Raw genomic sequence first — 18,543 nt, 5'->3', positions numbered from 1 at the left:
CTGAATCACATACTGAAAGTAAAATTCATTTGATAAGTCTTCCATTTCAATATCATCAAGTAATTGTCTGTTAAATTGTAGTAATTTTCCATTGAAAATAGTTGTAAACATTTATCTGAAAATAATAATAATATTTATTTAAAAACATAAAATAATTAATAAGACGATTTGAGGTTATGCATTACCTTAGATGTGAATTAACTACAAATACATTTGAGAATTATTCTAGTCACATTGAATAGAGAAAAATATATAAGTTTTATTAATATATAAATTATAAATTAACTTTTGTTTGTTGAAATATTTTAAACTTACCCTAATAATAGTGCAATATAAATAACAAACTTTGATTATAACTTGCAATCAACCTCTGTCTAACAAACAAGCTTCCAAGTAGATGGCACTCTTTACTGCCGTGAAGCTAAATTCACTGATTAGTCAGTAAATTTATTCAAAGCTACTGATCTTTCAGTAAATTTTGTAACTACTGAAAAAATCAGTAACATTTTTACTAATTTAACTTAAGAGAGTCAGGATGTTCTAAAAAATTCAAATTTTTTTATTATGAGCATTAAAAACTTGTGATTCAATAAATTAAAAAAAAAAAAATCAAAACTTACTTGCTTAGTAAATATTTTTCTTTATATATGTTGCAAATAAAATTGAACTTATTTATCACTTATAAACAATAACACAAACTCCTAATTAACCTCAAACTTCAGTTTTCAATGTACGCTTGGAGTAATGTTAGCAGATAAGGTAGTTTTAAGTTTAGAATCCAAGCTTAGAACAAATCTTATCATACGCGTGGAAAAAGAGTTAACAGCAAGGTATATTTGAAGGTTAGTTACACTCTAAAGACTTGTCATAGAATTCATTCTACTAACAACCTAGAATAAAGCTTACAAAACAAGACAACCCTGGTGAAAATTTTTCGGACTTTTGTCCGAAAAAGTCTTTAGAACTCTGAAAAAGTCTTGAGAACTCTAGAACTGACTTTTTCAGACAGAAGTCCGAAAAATTTTCACCAGGGAAGTAACAAATTTTACGATACTCGAACAGGATTATTTCTAAATTGATGTTAGTAGTATTTGTCGTGCATAGCGCTAGTGTACATATGAGTGACCAGTGATATTGGGATTCGGCTTTTCCGTACGAGATGGCACTGCCATTTACGCTTCTCACAAGTGTTTATATTCATGCCTGTTTTAATTTATAACAATTCCACCTCATACTCATTTGAAAATCTGGTCAAGAGCCATGACGTGAAATCCTAGAATGATGAAATGACGTCACGTGTCCTCAACAATCTTCCTTCAATTCTTCTCTTTCTCTATTTTCTCTCTGACTGCATCAGTCACAGACCTTCTCTTTTTCGTTCGTAGGGGCGGAAATTCTACATTATCAACTGTTCAATTTTACGATTCTCGTATTGTAAACTTTATGAACCAGACTTGTATAGTTTGCTCTATAGTATTGGTCATCATAATGTTTTTGGTAGTATTTTTGGTAGTAATATTTATCAAATAGAATTTACGATGGTACATAGTAAAAACTATTATTTGGAGAGTCTGGTCCAGCGTCACAATTTTATACAATAAAAAGTACGATAAAAATATCGTGAAAATTGCAAGAATTTTTTTTCCGTGTGGCTTCTCTACTTGTGAGACAGAATAATTAAAAACTACCAGGTTGACGTCCTTAGGGCATTGATAGACCCCAGGTGCGTCAGCTGTTAACCTTCCTTTATTTTAAGGAGTAAATTCTAATGACTTACCATGGTAGAGATTATGGGCCCCATAGTTCGGCCCAAATAATCCCTATCTTCAGTAACTTCTTTGCCTCTGCCAATACGCACTCGTCCCTGCCGGTGGCCTTGAAGTAGGCCTCTGAGTAGTACCCGTAGCGAGGGTCGTGGAACGGGATGCTTCCGCTGGGTGGACGTACAGATGGAACGTCTACAGGATCCAACTGCCAACCCTTGCTGATGCCGTTCCAGAAGGCCGGGTATTCCCTTGAATCCTCCTCTGAGCAGGACGAGCTTTGAATGCCCGGTTCCTCCGTAAGGGCAAGCAATTCCAGTTGTTTGATCAACCCACCAGAGCCCGATGGCTCAGCAACACATGAGCTTGGAGAAAAAATTGAGCTAGAATAAATAATTCGAGACTCCAAAAAAAAAATTTCCGAAATTTTTATTTAAATCTAATTCAAGCCAGAACGTAACAATACCAACACTGATACACATGCCATAAATAATAACAATAATACTAAAAAGCTGAAAAACTAATAAAAGTTTAATTTCATTCTAATAAAGTCAAGTTTACTTAAATTGATAGTACAATTTTACTATATTAGATATTAATTTACACTAAAAATAGAGTCAAGTTTACCAATGCAGTTTATATTTATTGACATACTCGAATAATTAAAATTACTAAATCTTAGTAAAAATTTAGTTCTCAAGATAGTAAAAATTGCACAATTTCAGTGGCGTTTCAAATTACTGTCACGATCGGAGAGAGTGAAGGCGACGGGCGAAGGGTTTTTATAAATTAATTATTTAGTAGAAAATTATCCACAATACTTATTCTATAACTCAACCAAGGAGCCTAATAGGACCGTCACGTGGCTAGTGAGAGAATGTTTAGTAATTGGCAATATTTCCTGAATACTTAATAAGTCTATTTCGTACCGAGCGGAAGTACGAAAGAGAATCCCGATCGTTGACCTGCGTGGCTATGGGGTAGGTTCGGGATTTCAAAGCGAGAGGGAAGCAGGTAGGTAAATATGGGCCCTCGAGAAGTCCCTGTTCTTAACGTCTGTCTCTTTCTGTACCCTACGACTATTGAATGTTGGAGTGAGAGGTATAAATAAGAGCAATAGTTTAAAAAAAAAAAAAGAAAAGAATCTGTATATTCTTGTATGAAATTATAATGCGGCTTTTACATATATATATTAATAGTTATTGGCATAACTAGTAGGGTAAGTGATTCATAATGTGTCAGCGCGATGCGTTTAGCACGAGTGCGCAGGCACGAGTGAAGCGAGTTCATACTGCGCACCGGAAACGAGTGCTAAACACATCGCGGGTGACGGATTATGACTTACCCTCCATGTTGCGCACATAGTTTTATTCAACTCATATGCGCTATTCACGTTTTATTAATCGCCTAAAAAGCGAAGTCTCAATAGCTGTTTAGTGACATGGTGAAAAAAAAACATTCGGCATCATAACCTTGGCTACTCAATGGGTAACAACAGGGAATCGTAATTACCCCATATTCAGTAAGAGCTTGAAAAATAGTTACGTTTATTTTCATTATGTCACAATGGCCGGGATAGTAGACATCTTTATTGCGTTTTGACAAATAATTTTTCACCAGTCGGTAAACGGCCATTTAGGGTTCGCATTTTAGGCATGATAAAACGTGAATAGCGCGCATGAGTTGAATAAAATTGTTTAAACATAATTAGACTTACCACTCAGCTTGAGGTGGCTTACAAATTTGCTGATCACACTCTCTCACAATTCACCACTTTGAATTTTGTGATCGCGGAATTGTACAATTATTATTTTTATTTTTAATTGCGCTGGGACACTGTTAAAGTTGAAAATTTATCTATTTTAACCTCAAATTTTTTATGGCTATTTGCCAACAAAACGGATCGTTACTATAGCAAAACGATCTTATGATTTCGGGATCTGCCTAGATTGCAATAATCACGATCCGATAGACCAAGACTTTCCGTATACAAATTATAACCAACCGAGGAGAGTGAATATCACAATACCGTTGAGTGATGAGCGCAATATTTTTTTCTCCGTGTTTAGTAATAGTATAATATTTTCTTTATAAAAATCACTGTTTATTAACATAGAGTACAAATGAAGTATACTATAGTAATAAAACTAATAATATACACTGAAAAAAAGAAAAATTTGGAAAATCCAAAAGTGCACACCTCGAACGCTCATGTAATATTATGGATATGTAATCATTTTACTTTTATTAATTGTTTATCCGAATGTTTTTTTTAAATAAGTTGAAAAAAAATGTATCTGTTTAATCGACACGAAATATTTTTTAACGGTACGTTACTCGCGATTTGTCTTTACTTACTAAAAAAATAATAGTTAACTTATTTAAAAAAAATGAAAACAAAAAAAAAAGAAATAGCGCTTGCGAAGCGTGGAATTCAAATGAACTAAAAACTCTATATATCTATTTGTGGAGAAAAAACGGCGAATTTGTTATTAGTTAAAACCATTAGTTTTGAGTTTTTATTTAATTATTAATGAACGTGACGGTTTAAAATAGTGATATTCGAAAGGGTACCTAAGAATTAAAATCCGAAGCTAATAAAAAAAAATCAAAGTTATTCATCAACTCTTTCAAGAGATATCGTGCTCACATACGTACAGACCAACTGACGTCCAAGTAAAATTTTTTTCAACTAACTTTTTTTTAATAACAGTCTAAATAAAAAAACTTATAACTATGTCACAATTATTCAATGGAGTTTCTTTTTGCTATTGGTGCTTTTTTTTTTTTTTAATCAAGTGCTATATAAAATAGTGATGATGATTGAAGTTGACCGAAACTCAGTTTTAAAATTTGGTGACAGTAGAGCACTACCTCTTCGAGGTGTGCAATACCTCTTCGAGGTGTGCAATACCTCTTCGAGGTGTGCAATATTTAACCCAAATATATCAATTTAATTGTGGCTTTTTTTCAAATATTTCTTAATGACAAATAAATATATTTGTTACAACTAAATATGACAGTTGATTCGAAGAATTTTATAATTTGACGGAAATATATCATTTATTTGTGGTAAGTAATTGATATATTTGTGGTAAAGATATTAAATTTGTGACAAATAACCTAAAATTTTACGATACTGTACACATATTTGAAGCCTTTATTTATTTGTAGCACACTGATAGAAGGATTTCTTAGCATTTAAAAAAGATTTCTTAGTATATAAGAAATCATTTCTTAAACATCATTTTTTTGTATTTAACAAATATTTCTTACTATTTAAGAAATTATTTCTTAATAGTTAAGAAATCATTTCTTAAGACATGATTTCTTAACTATTAAAAAATTATTTCTTAAATAGTAAAAAATAGTTGTTAAATATAAAAAAATGATATTTAAGAAATGATTTCTTAAATACTAAGAAATTCTTCTATCAGTGCAATTGGATCATTTCTTTACCACAAATAAATCACTTATTTCACGCAATTAAACGACTCAAATATATATAATATATTATATTAATATATAGATTATATTGAAATATATTAAATATTAAAATATTTTCGAGATTCGTTTTCTCCGTGTATATACATGAATAAAATAGTCCATTGTATATTATTTATACCAAAAGAATCTCAACAATTTACTTTGCCTAGAGTATTTACTTTTATTCTGTGTTACTATATATTTTTAATATTTTTTTAATTATTTTTTTACTCCTTTGTTCTTATTTCTATTCTCGTCTCGCTTTATCTTCAATACATTGAGCATTCTCGAAGAAATACCAGAAATTCCGTGAAGATTGGAACGTTTGTACGAGACAAGTAGTAAGAATGTATTCGTACATCCGAAACCTACTATATATATCGTGTAATGCACCAAGAACCTTTGCTTTAACTTTGAAATAAAACTACTCAGATTCTTCTCTGCTCAATATCAACTGTTGTTTTTTACTTATTTATTTATGTACCCTCATTAAAAAAAAAGATTCAAAACAATTAGAAATGATTCAAAATAATTCAAAACAATTCAATTTTAATACTATATATAGATTCGATCAGATCGATGAAATCGCTCAGAATACTATTTTTTTTAAGAGCTTGACATTAAAATGAAAATAACTAAAAAACAATGCGGATTTTGATAAAACTTTATTCAAAATAATTTGTAGGAAATAAAATTGTCTACAAAAAAGATTTTATAACATTTCGGGATAAGTCTGATAGTTTCGCTGGAAAAGTAAAAAGATCTCGAAATTTACTAATTACTAACTATAAATTTGACTTCCAGCTCCAATAACTTTTCAACAGATGGATTTATCAAAAAATGATAAGAGATTTTTTAACTTCCCGCTAAAAAAATCGATGATTTTCAAAAAATTCGGGAAGTTATTGTTTTCACCCCGATTTTCGAAAATCGAGTTTTCACCAAATGTCGAGGTTTTGAGGTCCTAACAAGCTATTCTAAATATTTTCAAAATGATGTCCGAATGTCTGTATGTATGTATGTATTTATGTGTGTGTGTGTGTGTGTGTGTGTGTGTGTGTGTGTGTGTGTGTGTGTGTGTGTGTGTGTGTGTGGGTGGGTGTGTGTGTGTGTGTGTGTGTGTGTGTGTGTGTGTGTGTGTGTGTGTGGATGCGAACGCTCTATAACTTTTAAACTATAATTAACCGATTCAAATCGTTCTTGCGACAATCGAAAGAGCTTGTTGGCCATCGACTTTCCTGAGAATTTCAGATCATTCGATCAAGTAGACTCGAAAGTATTTGCGAATTATGATGAAAAAAATTTTTAATTTCCCGCTAAGAAAACCGATGATTTTCGAAAAATTCGGGTAGTTATTGTTTCCACCCCGACTTTCGAAAATCGAGTTTTCATGAGATGTCGATGTTTTGAGGTCTTAGGAAGCTATTCTGACTATTTTCAGAATGATGTCCGGCTCTAGATTTCAGCTCTAGAACATAATAAAACGCGTCGATCGCCGCCTCAACCATCTCAATCGGTTAATGCGTTCGAGAGATATCTTTGGAGAAAAGAATGGTGAAAAACGGGTTTTTCCAAGTATCTTTGAGTTCAAGGAGCTCGAAAACAGCAGAAAGTTTTGGGTCTGGCTCGCAGGGCCAACCGACGCTCAGAATTTTTTGTAGAGCATTCAATTCCCTACCAAAATATGTCTGCAGATTTTTTCTACGACGCATAGTTAGTTCGTTATACAAATCAGAAGACGCAAAAAAAATTTTTTCCATTTTATTCTTGTGGAAAATAGAAAAGTGCGATGCGGAACCTCTTAATGTTAATATTAAGAACTCTAATTTTCACAAGCGTATTTTTATATCTAAATGAAACTTTTGAACCTGTTTAGGAGAAGAAAAAAAAAGTTTTTAAATATATTAATTATACATAAATAAATATAGTCATGTCTGAGAAATAAAATTTTGTATCACTTGTTTTATTGATTATCGTCACGACTTCACAATTGTAATCTTTGAAGAAGAGGTTTACTTTTTTTTTAATTAAACAGAGACGATTGATCTAAATAGTTATCACTTCTATACAATATAATCTCGTGTAAAAGGTTTAAGTGATCAATAGTTCAATCTACATTAAAATTCACTTGGTTTTTAGGGTTCTTTCATTCTTAAAATGTAAATTTTGATGAATCTACTGTATAGATATGACAATAGTAGTAAGAAAAAATTGTATCCGAAATTTAGTTTTCTACAAAGTTATCGAACTCTTTGTGACCAAGGTTTAACAGTTTAGACGCTAGAAGCTTGTAGAGATGGCAGTAAATTTATCTAAAGTATCGGTTCATTTTTTCACGGCTTTGAATTAAAATTCTAGACAAGCAACTTAGAATACGCGAAAAATTAAAGAATACAATTCTCTAGGTAATTTAAATCTCTACAAAAAAGTCTCCATTGATTTTAACCTAATTACAATGAATGTCATTAAAAAAAAAAAAAAAAAAAAAAATTTGAAGTCCGACCAAAAAATAATTTTAAAAAATTCTAAAATAAAGTTTTTATAAATTTTTTATACGTCAACTGAACCCCAATAAACAAAAAATAAATAAAATATTCAGCTTACACTGACGTCAAGTGTCTATCCTTATCCTTAGTTTTCAAGTCTTTTCAAAAACCTTGAAAAATTAAAAAAACAAAACAATATTTTCTAACTTCTTAGTAAAGAAAAACTTAGTAAGTAAAATTTTTCACATGTGGCACATGCTTGTCTAAAACTGAATCCATGTTAAAACTAAAAGTCTTGAATACATATATGATGTCCATCAAGATACATATTTTTTTTTATCTCGTCTATTTCTTTCCTATATATATTTTAAACACATGTAAGTTCTTTTATATATGCAGTATTCTATTTTTATTCACATACACATTTACACAAGTATGTATATATATATATATATATATATATATATATATATATATATATATATATATATATATATATATATATTACTGCAGTATCTAATTGATACTGCAGAAGATTTCTTAGGCAAACCATTGCAGTGGATTGTATGTCCCGCAATGGCCATACAACGGTAATGCATCGTTGGACCCAAGGGGTTTATACAATCCACTTAAATCCACCATGATTTACTTTGGCGTCTGTGCCACATATATATATATATATATATATAGGTAGGTATCTAGAGAATGGTAGAGATCTGGGTGTCGTTGGTTGGGACCAACGACGAATTACTTCTGACGTAGGAGTGTAGAATAATGGTCCTGGTTAAAAAGCAATTTAGAATATACGAACGTTGTTTAATTAGTGTCTTAAAATTACCCACCTAGTGGTGGATAATTTATTGGCTATTTATTTTAGATTAAAAATAAACATTTTTAGTTTTCGTATGTAAATTTTTTAACGCAGTGTACACTGTCAAAAATTTTTTCTATTTTCAGAGATAATTATTAATTCTCCTTCGGAGTGAATTTCATTCCGAAGAGGAGTTTTGCAAAATGTTAATTATAAAAAAACTCCACAGAGTGAAGTCGTAATAAAAACTCGCGGATTAGATTACTAGTATATAGTGAGGTTGCAGTTCTTTTATGTTTCGACATTGATAATGAAAGCGAAAATAATTACGAGCGTCCTTCGCTTGTACACAGAAAAAACAGTTAACTTGAATCAAGGAAAATATTCTTGATTCAGGAAATTTTTTTTGATCGATTCGGAAAATAAAAATTTACTTGCCCCAAGTAAACAATTATCTTCAAATTTTTATCTTGAATCAAAATTTTTTTCTCACGTCAATATATTTTTACGCTTAAATCAAGAAATTTTCACTTGTTTTAAGAAATTATATTTCTTAAAGTAAGAGATATTTTTTTTGAAGCAAAATACATCATTTTTTGGTAGCAATATTGCATTTTTTTGGTTAAAGAAAATAAAATTTCTCAGAACAAGTACTATTCTTCTCACGCAAGTATTTTTGTATTCTCCGACCAAGATAACAAAAGTTGCTTGAGCCAAGAGAAAAAATTTCTTGGGAGAAAAGATCGATATGGAGAAGGGGAAAGTCACCGGTGCTAGGCAGCAGCAGCGAGAGTAGTTCGGTGCTCGCCACGAGATCGCGCCTACCACTTGTAGTGTCCCTAGTAAAAAAGATATTCTAGAATTGTTATATTCCAAATTTCAGTACGATTTTGTTCGAGTACTCCTCTTTCATTTGACAGAGCGACAAGTACCTTTATGGATTGTACTATATTATATCCTATAATTCATCATGACTTAATATTTAATATTAATGTTTACTTGAATAATTTTTCTTGGAATAAAAAAACAAAAAATTACGTTTCAGATAAAACAATAAAACAAAAAAAGAATCAAAACGTCAACCTTTCGGAGAGAGAATACATTTTTGACTGAGAAAAATTTAAGTCTTTATTAAAGAAGCAAACTTTAGGAGCAAGATATTTTTTTTTCTTGACCCAAGTAAACTTTTTTTCGTTCAAAACTTGGATTTTTTGAAGTGAGAAATTTTTTTTCTTGGGGAAAGAAAAAGTTTCTTGGCTGAAGTAAACTTTTTTTTGTTCAAAGCGTTTATTTTTTGGCGAGAGATGACTTATTTTCTTTGGCCAAAAATTTTTTCTCGTAAACCAAGAAATTTTCAATTTCGCTTCAAAAATAAATTTGTTTGGAGCAAGAGAATTTACTATCTTGAACCAAAAAAAAGTTTTTGAATCAAGTGTTCTATTTTTATTGAATCAAGAAAGAAAATTTGGAAGACAATATTTTTCTTGAACCAAGTTAACTGTTTTTTCTGTGTATTCACGCGAAATAATTAAAAAAATTTTAAATCACTACCAACTTTTTTTTTAAATAACCTTAATTAGTTTTTTTATAATTGTGAGTTTATCGAAGTCTTGCCATGAAATTTTTGGTATTTATAAATTAATTATGCACGAAAAAAAAAAAATTTCAGGTTTTTCAAATAACTATTAGCTTTAAAATTGTTATTATCTAAAATTGATTGACTTATGGATAATAAAAAAGTATATTGCATAGCAAGGGACGAAATAAGATGATATAAGAGGAGGGTAATCCGCTGCCCGAGCCGAAGACGAAGGCGGCATCAACCGGTCTAGAACCGTTTCAATTCATTCCTTACCACGCGCTATATTTTACATATTATCTGCATTGACACTGGAGTTTTAATGACTGGAGTCAGTCGAAACAAGCTACTTTCTATCCTAATGGCTTTTTATAGACTTATCCAAAAAATTAAAGGGACAAGAAAATTTTATAAATTTTTTAGTGATATTTGGAAGGCTGTATTTCCGTGAAAAACGGTCGTATTGAAAAAATTAAAAAAAATAAAATTGAAGCTGGAAATCTCTAGTTTAAAGATCTTCCAGCAAAATAATTTTTTGAGCCACGGTTTTTGCCGAATCATAATAAGAAATAGCTGGAGACTAAATTTTTCGGTTTTGTTTTTCGGGTCTACGGGGCCGGGAAATTTTTTTTCGAAAAAACAAATTCATGGCTCATTTAGGAAATCTATTCAGCTATAATTTGCTTTCGTTTCGTTTCTTTGTACAACAATTTGCGGCTGAGATATCAGCCTTCAAATGAAAAAGGATCCTTTTGTCTTTGATTATCGATATATCTCAGCAACTAATGGTCGCACAGTAAATTTGAGGGCAGCCTTAGTAACTTGAATAAATCTCCCACACGCTTTATTTTTTATTTAAAAAAAAAAAAATTTTTTAATCCTTAATATCGATTTGAAAAACCTACAAAAAATGGACTTTTTATGGTTTTTTACTTAATCAACCGCTACTATAAGAATATTGATGGAAAGGGTAATGTTGCCAGGTGATTTTACAGCTTAATGAACCCCTAAAAGCCCTGGAAATTTTCAAATCGATCCATTGAACTGTTCGTCCGGGCCGGTCGCTCTAAGTTTTACAAAACAATTAAAGGAACAAGTTTTGTTCCCTAAATTGTCTAATCATCATCAAAATGAAAAAATTAATTTTTTGTCGGGTTTTCTTTCATTTTTGCGTTACTTACTCAGTAAATGTAAAGTTAAGAGAAAAAAAAATAAAATTTCTGAAAATCGAAAAAAAAGAAAAAAAAATCCGGATAATCGAAAAAACGAAAAAGTAAAAAATTTCTTGTTTTTCTTCGAATTTTATTTTTTTTTTCTACACGCAGAGAATTTTACGGTATTTTTTACATCAAAAATTTATAGAAATATTACTATAGTCATAGTAACATGAGGACAGTTTGGAATTATTGTACAAATTACCGATAACGCAGAAATTTTTAAAATACATCGAACAGAATTTACAAGGTGCATTGTAATTTTGACAAAGCAACTGATTAAATTTTATCCAAGAAATTTAAATTTCTTAATTGTTGCTTTGTCAAAATTACAATGCACGTTGTAAATTCTGTTCGATGTATTTTTAAAATTTTTATGTTATTGGTAATTTGTACAATAATTACATACTGTCCTCATGTGACTATGACTATAGTAATTTTTCTATGAATTTTTGATGTAAAAAATAACATAAAATTATCTGCGTATACATTTTTTTTAGTACATTATATAATGATGTATCAAGGAAAAATAAACATAAAACGTTATTTTTTAAACTTTTCGACGCCGATATGTTTGAACTAATTAAGCGATTTTGATGTTCAATGTGACAATAGACGCGTTTTGTTTAGTTCTGAAGCTGATTAGATTTTGAAGTCGATCAGTTTAATAGCCGTTTCGAAGATACTTAGAAAAAAACGGATTTTGGCATTTATTTCTCCCGCGATATCTCTCGAACGAAATATCCGATTGAGTCGGCTCTTGCAGCATTCGACGCGTTTTATCAAGTTTTAAAGCTGATTAGATTTCGAAGTTGATCGATCGAGCCGTTTTTTAGAAATTTTCAAAAAACTGAAAAAAAAAAATTTTTTTTTGTTTTGTTTATTATATATATTTTCACGTCTATTCAATCGATTGATGTAAAATTTACAGGAAAGTTGATAACTAGCAAGCTTTTTCGATTGCCACCAATCTGACAATGGTTTTAAAACCATTCAAATCGAATAATTACACTGTAAAAAGAGCGGTGTTAAAAATGGACTCATTTTAACTCCTCCCGGTGTTAAAATAAAACTACACCGGTGTAGGAGGAGTAATTCACCGGTGTTAAAAATACCGGTGTTAAATCGGGGTAACCGGTGTAAAAGCAGAGTAACCGGTGTAAAAGCGGAGTAATACCGGTGTAAAAGCAGACTAAACTGCGTCCACTTGGAGTATTTACTTTAAAGATTATAAAACACAAAATTGTCAGTTCTTTATGAAAATTAATAAAAAATATTATTTATTAACAAGTATAGTCATCGAAGAAGTAAAAATATTCACAAAGTAAAATATTTTATTTTAACACCTACACCGCTTGGACTTACCCCGGTGATTTTTTACAGTGTAGTTAAAAAGTTATAAAGAGTTTACACACACACACACACACACACACACACACACACACACACACACACACACACGCGCGCGCGCGCGCATTCATACAGACACTTGGACATCATTCTGAAAATAGTCAGAATAGCTTCCTAGGACCTCGAAACGCCGACATCTAATCAAAACTCGATTTTCACAAATCGGGATAAAAACAATAACTTCCCGAATTTTTCGAAAATCTTTGATTTTCTTAGCGGGAAGTTTAAAATCAGTAAATTAATTCAGTTATATTAATAAACTATTAAATTATTTTAATCATCAATACGGTAACAGACCTAGTACCCGATCACTCCATGTATATCACATTGTATATCAATATTTATAAACATAGAACTACAAATACATGGAGTGATTGGGTACTGTAGTCCCTGATCAACTATATGTTCTTTCACCTTACAATAATATTAATTTTAATTAATAAAAAACATCAACTACTTTTCTCCAAACAAAATATCCCATAAATTAACCAAGACAATAAATTTATAAAATATAATTTCTCTCATAAAATGTGTCACACGTGAAAAAAAAATGGCCAGCACATTGAATATATGAATTTTCTCAGCAATTCAGTCAGTCACACTAGCTATCGTTATTGGAAAAGTGAACAAAAAGTAAAATAAAATAAAAAAAAAAAAAAATGGAAAAATTGCTGACTTAAGAAATTGCGACTCAACGTACTCGTGTGCACTAAAGAAAATAATAAATCTATAAAAATTTGTGACCTTACTCATATGTTATATAACACACACACATTTAAACGTTATAAATATTTTCCTGAAGTACTTTGATGTTAAAAATAAATAGAAAGTAAGTAAAAATAAAAAGAGAATGAGTATGTGTAATGTAAAAAATAAGTGAGTGTTAAAAAAAAAACGATAAGAGTAAAAAAAAATATAAGAGAGGGTGAGAGAGTGAGAAAGAGAGTGAATGGTAGACGTAATAGTAAGGTGAATGAAGCCCTGCCAAATTAGAATTCCTCGCGTGCTTCTGGCCAAGCTATAAAAGCTCTATGAAAATGACATTCACACTCTGAATTACTATTGCAAGTCAAGAATTTTTCCATTTATCTTATTATGATTATTATTTTACTTTATTTCTTTTTTACATATATATTCACTTTGATTTTATTAGTACTTATTTTTATTATAACTATATAATTTAAAGTTATAAAATAGATTGGATTTTTATTCTGCATACATTTTTTCCATTTTTTTTTTTTTTTTTTTTTTTTTTTAATAAAAACCAGTTTTATGGATATTTAAAATGATTATCCATTTATTTTTAACCATGGATTTATTTAAGGATTTGAATTTAATACTTGTTATTTATTATTGAGAGAAAATAATTCTTTTTATAATTCCGCGGCAAATAACATTTATATTGAATAAATTTATATATTGATAGTAAGAAATTTTGTTAAAATATTTTTAAAAATAGGAAAGAGAATATTTTTATGTGGTCGTTAGACTATTCGAGAAATTATATCAAATTATTGATTGGATGAAATTTAAATATTCTGTTTTAAAATAGTAATGAATTATATAAAGCTAATTATCGTAAAACGATGAACCAGATTTAAAAATAAACTGAGTAATTATTTCATTCCTTGAATATTAATTGTTTATGATTTATTGAATTTTAAAAATAAGTTTTAGTTAATAAGTAAAATTCTAATTAGTATTGATTATATGGGTAATGGTTTTGTGTGTATGGAATATATTTATATTGTTTATTTTTTATTAAATTAGTAGTAATAATATCTTCATCAACCCCTGATGTAAGTCACTCGTATAGAATTACTATCTTGGCGTCATTAAAACTCCGAGCGCTTAATTAAAACAATAAATTATTTATTTACTACAGTCGAAACTCGTTATGAGCAATCCCGTTACAAGCAACTGTTTCTATTGCGCTTTTAATAACGACTTTGAAGCTCCTCCACTCTATTGAATGCTCAAATTTAATATCTTGCCGCTCATTTTAAGCATCGCTCACTTTTTGTTTAAAAGAAATTTTCTGAAATGATAGATTTTTGTAAATAAGGGGACCGGGCCACGACAGCATACCTAAGCCGCTAATTATTTTTTGTGGCTTTAAGCGCCGTTCACAATTTTTTTTTTATCTATCTCAAACAAATCCATCATAATATTTCCACAATGAAAAAAAAATATTTTTTGGGGCACAACAAACCACTTCCAAAAATTATATAAATTAAAATTAGAAAAATTTTTTTAAATAACTGTGTCCTTTAATTTTACTTACATTGAATGAATCATTGATTAATTGTTGACGAGTATCTCAATACAAAATGCATATTTTCGGAGCAAATGGTATTTTCTGAAATATCATTTTTGAAAAATTTGTTTGTCCTAAACAAAAAATAATTTTATTATATTAAACTCTTGAAGTATTTCATTTGGCCTCAAATACTCTATTTTTTTTTTTTTTTTTTTTTTTTTTGCTTTTTCAACCGCTTAGAAACTCAGAATCACAAGAAAATTTTATTTTACAAAAGAATTCTTTTATTAAAAAAAAATTTTTATTTTGAAAAAACAATGGTTTTCTTTTAATTAAAAATTATTTCAATTGAAGAAGAAATTTGTAAATTACATCAAATTCAGAAATCTAGACGAAAAAAAAAATTGTTTATTGTTAACTTTGTGGGGGGAGGGTCCATCGTGCCCCGAGTATCTCGTATCACTTCGAAACATGGTAAATATATCAAACTCGTGAAAACGTGATTGTAAAAAAAAACTTATTTTTGGCTACGTTTTGAGGTGATCCGACGTGTCTCGGTTTTCGCTACATTGTATTTCAATTAAATAACATTCGCATGCCATTAATTTTGACTTGTATAGAACATATTACTGATCATTGATTTTTTTTTATCGCAATTTTAAATGTTGCTCATAATGAGCGACTTGCAACAATTAACCTCCGTAAAGCAGACATGTAGAACGTAGTAGGTGCGCCGAGATCTGAAATGGAAGGAAGCTTAAATCTTGAATTTTACAAATAATTTTTTTCACTACAACCCCTGACGGTTGCTTATAACGAACTGTATTATATATATATATAAATTGTATTTTCTTAATTTGCAGGTCAAGTTACACCTGAAGTATTGCCAATTTTTTTAGCACCACTTGAAAATCATACAGTGACACAGGGACGTGACGTATTTTTCACATGTGTCGTTAATCATTTACACTCTTACAAGGTAATTTATTTTTCAATTAAATAAAATAATAAATTACTTAATTAATTGAAATAAAATAATATAATTATAGGTTGCATGGATAAAATCCGACTCAAGGGCAATACTAGCAATACATACGCACATGGTAACACATAATCCCCGGCTATCAGTAACACACAATGGACATGACACATGGAAATTACATATTGCCAATGTACAAAAAAATGACTCTGGTACTTACATGTGTCAAGTCAATACCGATCCGATGCGTAGTCAAGTAAGTTAATTAAAAATTAATTATTTAAATATTTTACATTACAGGTCTGTAGCTTTAAATTGTTTGTGTTTGTACATGTACAAATGAAATTATTTTTATTTTAATTAAGTATAAAAAAATATCGTAATAAAAATTAATATCATTTAAGATGGGATACATGGTTGTACAAATACCACCGGATATAATGGACGACGATTCAACAGACGGTTACGTGACTGGCGAACGAGGAAATATAAAATTGCGGTGTGTGGCTATGGGTATTCCACAGCCGACAGTTACGTGGCGGAGAGAAGATGGCAGAAATATTACTCTCAGAGAAGAGGGTAGAGAAAAAATTTGTAAGTTGTTTTTCTTTTTTTTTTTTTTTGTACAACCAATTTTTTTTAGTTAAAGTAATTTAACTCAAACCAAATCAACAATTTATCATTATTTTTTTTTTTTTTCCAAATTTTCATTTTCATCCCACACGGAGAGAAAAAAATAGGTGCTTCTCTCACTTTTCCGTAGGTTTAATTTCTATGCTAACAAAGAAATATTTACTATGATTATATAGGAATTATATCTATGCGAAAATGGGAATAATACCTATTTTTCCCAATATCAAAAATAATCATTTTTACTATGTTGACATTTAAATAATTCCTATGCTAACAAAGGAGCTGCTCCAATGTTTACATAGGAAAACTCTATAAAAAACATAGAAATTACAACTATGTTGAACATAGTAAAAATTCCTATTACATATGATTATTTTCATGCAAAACGAACCAAAAAAGTACTTAACCCTTCGTCACACGCGCTATGAACGTGGCGCCGCACTTTTTACATTTTCATGGTTTTTTATTGATTTTACCAAAACAAAACATTCCAAAAAATTTTAATACTTTTTTTAAATCTTCTAGAAGGGATGAATATTGATAATAATTTTACAGTTGTCTTAGAAATTTAATAATTATATATTTTTGAGAAGCATCTCGTGAATGCAGCACCGCGCCGTCCAGTCCGTGTAAGCGCCAGATCGCAATTCAGAGCGCGCTGTTGCTAAGTCGTGTTCCCGCTCTTAATATACAGCTGTAAACAAGGTAACCAAACCTGTAATTATTACTCACCGGTTTTCATTAAAAAAAAAATTAATTTCAATTTTTAAATTATAATAATATTTTTTTAGTTATATGATTATACTAGTTAAATAAATAATATTTTTCAACTTGTACCATTAATAAAATACGTAATTATCTGTATGATCTTAAAATTAGCCGATACTTATAACAATTTTGGTTTTTTTTTTTCAGCATAAAAATTAATTTAGGTTGAAAAAAAATTTGCACTCGCAGAAATTAAAAAAATTATATATAAATTTTTTCTAAATTTCCCTTTTTATTATTAATTATGTAAAGAAAATTAAATAATTGTTAAGTATCGGCTAATCTCGAGATATTTTATCTGTCATTACTAATTAGTATTGTTGCTCTCATTATAATTCATTATATTTCTTTCTTGCTTTTAATTATTATTACTCTCTTATTTCATGAAAAAATTTTCGAAATTTTTTAAATGTTTATTTTGATGTAAAATTAAATAAAAAATATAATTATTTTCTAATAATAATATGTATAGTAGTCCCGGTGAAAAAGTCATCATTAGTTAGCACGTATTTCCTATACCCCCACTATCCATTTTAGGACGACTTTTTCGCCGGGACTACTATATGAAATATTTGTTGGGTACTTGGCAACACCGCATGAAATTTAACACGGCGGCACGGCGCTCATCGTGCGTGTGACGAAGTCGGGTAAAAACACGCGTGTGACGAAGGGTTAATATGCATATTTGTTGGATTTAAATGATATTCCTTTTTTCTCATAATCTCTTTTAATTGCACACCTCAAGCGCGAAAGCGCTCATTTTTAATTCGACTATTTTACTCACATAAAAATCTTTCTACACTATTTTTATTCCACCAAGATAGGTAAAATTGTATACTAGCATATAGAGAATTTATTAAGGAACAATTTAAACCCAATATTAAGTCGATTTATCATTTTATTCGTTTAAAATAAATTATTTTAACTCAAGAAACCAGTGCTGTCAATTGTTGTTACGTATGAAACTTCGTAACCCTGGTTAAAAAAGTGAATTAAAAAGGATTAACAAAGCACACATACTTAATACTCCTTAATACTCTTTAATACTCTTAGTTCTCCGGAGAATTCAGATCGAACATAAAATGAATCCTTTTTAATTCTCCATCATCTAGCGACAAAATTATTATCGTTTTAGGATTAAAAAGAATAAAAAA

At 29.8% G+C, this 18,543-nt stretch overlaps 1 protein-coding gene across 3 annotated transcripts in view; it reads left to right on the top strand.

Annotated features, from left to right (window-relative positions):
* The window catches only part of LOC130672897 (lachesin), a 670,825-nt gene that overhangs the window by 620,222 nt on the left and 32,060 nt on the right, over positions 1 to 18,543 (top strand). For all 3 annotated transcript variants that reach the window (XM_057477672.1, XM_057477670.1, XM_057477671.1), the window contains 3 exons: positions 15,873 to 15,988; positions 16,059 to 16,244; positions 16,393 to 16,582. In XM_057477672.1, coding sequence (XP_057333655.1) covers positions 15,873 to 15,988; positions 16,059 to 16,244; positions 16,393 to 16,582 — 492 coding nt within the window. The remainder of the gene's footprint in view (positions 1 to 15,872; positions 15,989 to 16,058; positions 16,245 to 16,392; positions 16,583 to 18,543) is intronic.

This window comes from Microplitis mediator, chromosome 8, assembly GCF_029852145.1.
Source record: "Microplitis mediator isolate UGA2020A chromosome 8, iyMicMedi2.1, whole genome shotgun sequence".
Classification (NCBI taxonomy): domain Eukaryota; kingdom Metazoa; phylum Arthropoda; class Insecta; order Hymenoptera; family Braconidae; genus Microplitis; species Microplitis mediator.
The sequence above is the reverse complement of the archived record's forward strand: the minus strand, read 5'-3'. Positions and strand labels throughout refer to the sequence as shown.